This window comes from Wolffia australiana, chromosome 1 (genome assembly GCF_029677425.1).
Source record: "Wolffia australiana isolate 7733 chromosome 1, ASM2967742v1".
Lineage (NCBI taxonomy): Eukaryota > Viridiplantae > Streptophyta > Magnoliopsida > Alismatales > Araceae > Wolffia > Wolffia australiana.
The window spans coordinates 9,701,791-9,710,717 of NC_135835.1; the positions used below are offsets into that span (position 1 = coordinate 9,701,791).

General features: G+C 34.1%; 1 protein-coding gene across 1 annotated transcript; it reads left to right on the top strand.

Moving 5' to 3' along the window:
• The first annotated feature begins 557 nt into the window (after window positions 1-557).
• LOC144716773 (uncharacterized) lies at window positions 558-1,470 on the top strand. Its single transcript, XM_078592051.1, has 2 exons — window positions 558-882; window positions 950-1,470. Exons 1-2 carry the CDS (start codon window positions 558-560, stop codon window positions 1,468-1,470), a joined length of 846 nt encoding a protein of 281 aa, XP_078448177.1.
• The last annotated feature ends 7,457 nt before the right edge of the window (window positions 1,471-8,927 follow it).

Here is an 8,927-nt window from a genome sequence, read left to right on the forward strand (position 1 = left end):
TTGAAGACGAAGGTCGAGAGCTCGTAAACTGGCTTCAATTTTGGCTCGTACATCCGCATTGAAAACTAACAATTTTTCCATGCAGGTTAGTGCAATCACCACGGATAATGCATCAAGCAACGGGAGGATGGTAGGGATGCTCGCAAAGGAACTGAAGCCGATAAACAACAGGTTCACTCGGGACCGACATGTCCCGTGTGCTGCCCACGTGTTGAACATCATCGTCCAGGCCGCACTACAGTCATCACGTGTATCGGTGACCACAAATCCTCCGAAGACTGCCGACAGCAGCACATGGGATGCAGCGTATGAACCGAATTATGATGCCGGTACAGACGACTTGGACGCCATGGGGGAGTCTGCGGCAAGTCATGTGGAAATGGTCAGCCATGATGGTGGCCTCGTCCTAGGGGATGCGATTGCCCGTGTTCGGCAAGTGGTGACGAGTATCCGAGCATCGACACAACGACGGCAATAGTACGTGAAGACCTGCAATGATATGGGGAAGAATCCCATCCAACTGCCGTTAGATTGCCGTACACGGTGGTACAGTACACATGACAATCTTGCATGCTGCATTGGAGAAGAGAGAAGTTGTTGATTTGATGGCGTCACAGATCATGTCGGTGACTGACAAGGACATCAGAATCTCAAGGGAGGAGTGGGACATGTTGGCAGACTTCTGCAACATTTTAGGGCCCTTTTATCAAAAGACAAAGTATGTGAGTGGCTCAAAGACAGTTAGAGTCATGGAAGTGATCGGCATCATGAAGGCGTTGTTGCGCCATGTCGACACGATCCTGTCCAAGTTTGATATGGCCACGATTTTTTCATCGGCAAGGAGGATGACCGCCGCGCAGATTGCGTCCATATGCAGAGCTTGTGAGAGCATGAAGAAAGATGCTAAAGTATGAGATGATGATTTCAACGAATCGTGCGACAACGACAGCTGCAATTCTGGACCCTTTCAACAAGGGAGCATCGCTTGAATCCAATGACCTTCAGGAATCACTTGCATTTGTCCGCCAACTTATGCCTCAACACAGTCAGCACGAACTTATGTACAACGACCCCGAGGATGAAGATTGGCTCGCCGAACTTATTGATGGCGTACCACCAGCTAGAGGGAAGGAACGACGAGTGCCCGTGCCAGCCAAGGAATTGGAGGCGTATCTGCAATCAACAGAGAGAAAGGACAACGAGACAGCTTTGGGGTGGTGGGCACGTTTTGGTGCACGATCCTACCCACGACTTGCTACGCTAGCGCAAGAGTTCCTCTCAGTCTGCGCGACCATTGCGCCAGCGGAACGTTTATTCTCTGCCGGACGTGCAGTTGTCACTTTCAAGCGCACCCGTCTTAGTGCTGAAAGCATTGAGCTCCTAGTTACAGTGAAGTGCTGGTTACGTGCCGAGAACAGTCTGCTGTGCGATGGAGATAGAGGGGAAGATTCCCCTGACGATGACGCCTAGTGTGAGTCTTGGGTCTTATTTCCTTCCGGCAGTTGTCAATTTTTTCCAACGTAACCACTAACCAATGGTCAGTTTTTCTGCAGGATTGGCGGTCTTGGTGGTCATTTTTTTGCAGCAGTGGCAATTCTCCAACAACGGTCATTTCAAAATTTACCCCGTAAGTTACTTCTAGCCGATTACTTATGGACGATCTTAGAGACCTTTATGTAGTCCACAGAATAAAGATCTTAGAAAACTTTTTTTAGATGAAGTTTTTTTTGAACCGATAGTGACCAAGGCAAAATACGCTGTTTCGTGAAATAAATCGATTATGATATTTTAAACCAAGGCATAATACTGGATCAATTTTAAAGCCTAAAGACGTGAAACCTTCTTATTAGATGATCTTAGAAATAAACTGCTTCGCTAAATAAATCGATCATAATCTTAGCAATTTCTTTATTAGATGAAGATTTTATTTTTCCATCGATTATGACCACGGCAGAATACAATGCTGCATGAAAGAAATCGATTATGATATTACAGTGAAGTATCTATCTCACTGATTATTTCTAGAATTAATTTTCCTACTTAACCAAGGCAGAATACCAGATCAATTTTAAAGCTTGAAGACGTGATTTTCATTGATATGATTTATTTTTTTCTTAATATCTTATATTTGATGTGAACAGGCCTTTGTAGGGCAGGCTCTCTATGATGCGGCACAGAAACCTAGAGACAAGAAGACGGAAGAGCTTCCACTAAATACTAATAAAGAGCTATGCTGCCCCTCGTGCACAGGTGGCCTCTAGTTAGCGTAATCGAGCGGCTCTCCAGGACGGGTGCACGTTTTTGGCTCGTATCTGTACAATGGCATTATGTCTCTTGCCCTTGTACTGGTCAAGAGAAGGATAGGAGGAGAAAGAGGGGAAAGGTATGGAAAAAATTGTATGAATGATGAGATGACAATGGTCATAGTTTTTCTATCTCTGTCAGAACGTTTTTGTGCAGAAATTTTGACGTCACAAAATTTTATGTTGAAACATCAAACCTTTGTGGCTTCATACTTGAATCTGAATCTTTCTACCTTTTGTAACCGATACCAACTACAAGCCTATGATATCACCCAATATGCTGATAGTTCACTAGGATTGAAGGTATCTCTTAGTTCATTTCTCTACTTATTTTTAAAACTAAGATAGCTTCAATCTTATACCTTTATTGACTTGGAACACCCTGAAGTGTCATCTTTCTTCATATAAAAAGTTTGAATTTTTTTGGATGAATGTTATCTTAGGCAAATTTAATTTCTCAGTTGGATAATACAATGGTGCTTGTGGCCCTCAAAGATTGCCTTTTTACCCCGGTTCAGTTATCACTAAGCTACGTGCATTGAATATAATAAATACTACATTTATTTGTATTCGAATGTCTCCATAATGTAGCCGATACTTATAGATAAACTAATGATATATCCTCAATTGTTTTTCAAGTGCATAACTCTCATATTTATGTTACTTTAACAAATGAACTTATATATGATCTATTCAGAAAATATGAGCTTTTAGCAAGTTTTTTTATTATCTGAACTTGGATGTTAAAAATGCCAACTATCCTGAATCAATATTTTCTCGCTAGATTCAAGACCATCTGCTCTACGTTTGTTATTACCTGTCACTTTTCAAAGTCAAGAAATATTGTAGCAGTCGCAGGGGTCCAGTACTTTTTAAAAAGAATTTTTTAATATAATCCATATCAGGTAAATAGAAATATATCAGGATCGTTGATATAGATGATAGCTAATACCTCTAGATTTCATGGGGTTTTAATATATTCTATATATTTTATATGATATTGGATAATAACAATATGAAGTGGAGAGAAGCATTGACACTTGATTTCATTTTTATACAGCTCCGTAATGTAGTCAACCATTTTACAAGTACAATGATTTAAACTTTTATCCTCAAGGAATTCATAATTATCTATTATTCTGAAATCAAAGTTAAGAGTGAATTGATATGTTATCCTAATACTAAAAGTGTTTATCCTTAGCCAACATTCTCATCTCATTATAAGGATTAATATAGTTATAGCCACCTAATTATTTTATTTTATATCACTTTTCAGTCACATATGTTTTATGCAACTAGAATGATATGTCCCTAAATTATTGATACCTTATTCTGACACAAGATTTTCAATGTAATAAAATTCGTCACGGACGTCACCGTGACGGAATCATCGTCACGTCACCGTCATGGGATACCCGTCACCGTCACCGTCACCGTCATGGGCTCTGCGTCACCGTCACCATCACCGTCACGAGCCCTCAGATCCGTCACCGTCATCGTCACGTCACCGTCACGGTGACGGATGACGTGACGGATGACGACTGAGGATCCCTAGTCACATCACGCATCCTGAGCACCCTGTCACCGTCACACCCCCATCGTCATCCATCACAGTCACCGTCACGTACCCCTTAAACCGGCAACGTCATATCATCCGTCACATTTCTGTCACGGTGACGTGTGACGTGACGAATGACGCTTGCCATTCCCTACCCTATGGTGACGACCCTTTATCATCGCTGAGTAGTAAAAATATTCATGGTAAATGTTTATAGATTTTATTGAAAAAACTCAAATTTGCAATGACATAATTTTACCCTAATTTTGGGTTTATCAAATATAACTGTATAAAAATCCCAGTTACATTTTTTGTTTAATTTGGAAATGGTAGATTTATCTAAATACATAAATTGAGAGATAACATGCTGGGTAGAGATTGGAGGTAAAATATACACTTAACTATAGTGAATTTTATTGAGATACATGGTATTGATATATAAGCATAGAGTTTTAATGGTGAGATAGGTTGATCAAGTCTTGAGAGGAATATAAAGAGTGAGACATCATCAAATTTATTTTCTTAATTTCATCCAAATCTGTGTATTTGAGCAATTTGGAATAAGTTAATATAAATTTATGAGATTGAGTAGTAGAGATTTTTAGAAAATCTGATAACTAGATAGAAGTATGTTAAATATTGAGGGAGACTAATAGATGGAGGATGATGAAGTAAAAGAAAATTATATTTTTGAAATAGTTGAAGGTAAATTTGGTTTGCATTTAAGTGGATAATATAATGACTTATTGATAGATACTTGGTATAGTCATATAAAGTAATTTAATTTTTTATAAATTCATTTTCTTAAGATGGGAAATGTATAAAATTCACCTTTTAGACATCGAAATCATATGAATAGAATATTTATATATAGTACGGAGTATTTATAAAATATCATATTTTATCTTAAGAAAATCTAATAGGGTAAATCATTTAATTAAATTGGGATGGAGTGACTTTTATTGTAGTTTGAGACAGACACATCTAAAAGTTTACAAATAGAATGAAATTAAATGATCAGTGATATTTTTCCTATTAAGATTTTCAACAGAGAGCTAGATTGTACGAACGATAATATCTTACAAGACCTGGGTGGTTGAATACTGAGACAAATCATAAGAAAAGTTGAATAATTTAGGCTTTGGTATCCAAGATTAAGACTAATTAATTGAGGGCAACATTTGATACTATTTGTGATTGTATCATCGTGATTCTGTGGACCTAGGTTACAATGTCTTGGAGATTTGGTTGGGTGGTCATGTGAATTTTATTGTATAGGACATAAGAATTCCTCATAAAGGATCAAGGATTATTAGATTTCTTAGATAGGATTAGATTGAAATTGTAGGCATATGTGAAAACACAGTTTTTTTCATCAATGATGGTAAATTAAATGAATAAAACTTAGAATTCAACATATTTTTGATCAAGACATACAGTTCTCCACTGAGGCAAGTATTAAGTACAATCCGTGAGAAAAAAATCGTTATTTTTTCTTGAACATATTGATAAAATGAGATCTTTTTATCTTAGTTGAATATAAATTAATCGTGATAAAAGGAAAATCCGAGTGAAATGAAATTTTGATTACCAAAACTTAAAATTTGATATTTACCATATTCTTATAATTAATATTATTTTAGACAATTTATGGACAGAAATTTAATTACATCTATTGAAACTTATCTTCCCCAATAGAGGGATCTCATGCTAAAAAATATTATTTTAGAAATGATCCAACTTGTGTCGCATCAATGGATTTTTTCAATACTTCCACATTTACTAAAATGGAATATCTCTTGGCTAAAGATATTATATATCATTTAATTTTGATCCATTCATATTTTATTGTTGCCAATTGAAGTATTTGTGAATCAATTCTCCAATGACACAACATCATGATTTATTCATAGCATATGTTTAACTCAATTTAACTTTAGTTGTTACTGTATTGATACTGAATGAATTATTTAAGAATAAGAAAAATGGGATTCAATTAAGGTTTACCTCCTTATATGGATTAAACTATGCCCTTGCGCTAACTATTCTGGTAGTTTCCTTTTAACTCCATTCTGCTAATGTCACGTAGTCCTTGTCAAATTAAGTTTTAGTCCTACCAAAATTCACCACTTTTACTTCTGCGCTTAATGCTCTGGCTAAGTGAATAACATTCCCGGTTACATTACTTAGTCAAAACTGCCAGACTATTTCTAGACTTTCCTGCATCAGATATCAATAAAATATAACCTTTAGTACCATATAAAAAATGGACACGGAGTTGCTTGTACCTAAAAGAGAAGGATACAAATGAATCATCTTCTTGGTAAACATCATATTTGTACTTCTTGGTAAACATCATATTTGTACACGAGGATTCTTTACAACCTTGCATGAATGCAGTTGAAATATGTTATCTCTATTTGGAGATAATGATTTTAAGATTTTCAGGGTCAAGTGTTTGAAATGGATACTCAAGCTTATCCTAGTGGGTCCAATCTGGGCTATTAGTCTTATCGCTTAAGTGACACTATAGCTACGTGATTTTCCACTCAGCTCAACTGATGAGCACTCCTTCACCCTCTTTCATGCATGATCGTTTCATTTTTGTTTTCATTAAATCATTAGTAATTCTTCAAAAGAATGAAAATATAAAATCACAAATATGAATCGAAGTAAAAATATAAATCAAATTATACAATGCATTGTTAATATGAATTTTTTAGCAGACGCTCATAATTGAATCGAATGACCATGTAAACATGTAGTGGAAATATGAGTATTTTTAATCAAATAGATTAAAATATATGATCATTTGTACATTCATGGGGAAAATCCATACTATCAATAGATATATGATAAAAATTTTAATATAATTAATTTACCCCCTCTTCGGTTTCCCTAATTACCTGGAATAAAAATACATGGTTGAAATATTAGAGTTTTTTTGTATGAAGTATAAATAATTTTAATTTTATGTTAATTATACATTTTTTTGAAATTTTATTAATGATATTTTGAATTAAAAATATCTTCCCAATCATTGGTGAACATTCATTGTGACTACAGGAAAAAATGCCTTGGTGGGTTGTACATATTTTAAATACAAACAAATTTTGGAGAAAAATAAATGATATGATTTATTTTCATGACTAGGTGTAATATTTTTATTTTTTAACTATATTATTTATTTTCAATAATGAGATATTAACTTGTTATTGTTGATGTTGATATTATCATCATTCATATATTTCGTTACAACTTACTCTTCATATTTATACTTAATTGAATACAAATTAAGAAAATTTCTTAAAAAAACCTTTAATTGAGTATCTTTAGATCATATCGATCAATATTTAATCAAATGTAGAAACATATGAAATACATATGCATTTCATACAGTTTGTTTAAGTGGTTGAGAAATGACCTAAGAGGAGGTGGGTGAATAAGGTCCTTTAAAATTTATTCACTCTAATATACTTAAGTACATGAAATAAGGTTTATCTACCTAGGGAAGAGGATAGGACAGACTCATTTAATATATTTATACTCATCAGGCTAGTACTTAATGCTCTCTTGAGGTATGCAACCTGAGGTGATGATAAGGGCTAACCAAGTTTGTGTGAATGCCCCCCAATAAAGCTCTTACAAGTAAGGCATAAAAGGGATAATCAACCCCCAAATTCTTCCATGGAGTGACGATGCTTGACCTCCTTCAATTCGGCCCCCAAAGCCTTTACCTAGTTGACTCTCAAGTCTACTAGGATACACTTAAAGTTTGTATAATTAATTAATAAAAATACTCACAAATAAATTTCATGTATATTCAATAAGAAATAATCACTATTGGCACATAAATGGTAAATAATTTGAATAGTCAATCAGTTATAACAATATGGTTCAATATACCCTGATTTTACCTATCTCCTGATTATATTCTTATTATCTCTGTATCTTCTTGTATGTTGATGTATATTTATGCTTTGTGAAGATCAATGCGCCACCAGTTTTAAGATGTGTAGAAATTAAGATCTCACTGGAGAATATATGGATGTTTTCTCATTCTCTTACATGTAAATTTCAAAATAATGCAAGAAAAATTTAGAATAAATTATTCAAAGAATAAAGATAAGCATGAATTTAATTCATGATGATTTTTTGAACACATATTTTGTAAACTGACTCACACGTTTTCTATTTTCCTTTTCTTTGAAATTTTACAATTATCTAGTTAGTTCTCTTGTAACTTCTTCAATTATGTGAAAAATGACACAATTATTGGTTATATGTATTTGAAATAAATTTTAAAAATAAATATTATTTTTAATAAGATTACTATAAATATAAGAAATCTCCAAATGCCAATCTTCAGACCAAGATAACACACGAAGCAAATCTTGGGTCATTATATTGTCCTCATTGTAATGTATTCAATACTTCATCAAATGGTAATATTCTCCAGACCTATGTAGTTTTATGAACATTATAAATAATAATAAAAAACAGAAACCTCAAAAAATTGATCTTTAGACTCAAGGTTGCTGATGATGTGATTTCTAGGGCATAATATTTTTCTCCTTGTACCTTCTTCAAACCTGCTCCAAAAATGTGATTCCAAATCCTATGCATCTGGGAGGATGTAAGAAACAAAATTGATGCCGAAAGAGCTCTAAAAAATAGTCTAAATATTTCTTTAGATGGCTAGACCTGATTATTTCACTTTGTAGTGAAATTTCTCACCAAGAGAGAACAGATTTTGAAAATTGGGGCTTAATATGCGTACATAGACTTTTCATAAACCCAGCAGTCAAATTCATTTAATATGATAGATAAAAAACAAGACACAATAACTAGAATTTTGAATTGGCAAAACATCTTTGACATTCACTTCATAACCCATAAAAGATAAATCCAGTATGTATGTTTCCTCCATGAGTCTAACATAAAAAATTTACTATAAATTATTTTAAACATATGAATTATATTATATATTTTTATAAATATTTAATTTTATTCATCTATCTAAGGTTTTAGAAGGCTATACCTGATTCTTTCACTTTGTAGTGAAA

Coding starts and splice junctions, on each gene's coding strand:
- LOC144716773 (XM_078592051.1), top strand. CDS start 558: ATGACAATCTTGCATGCTGCATTGGAGAAGAGAGAAGTTGTTGATTTG. Junction 883..949: donor TGCGTCCATATGCAGAGCTT/GTGAGAGCATGA, acceptor CGACAACGACAG/CTGCAATTCTGGACCCTTTC.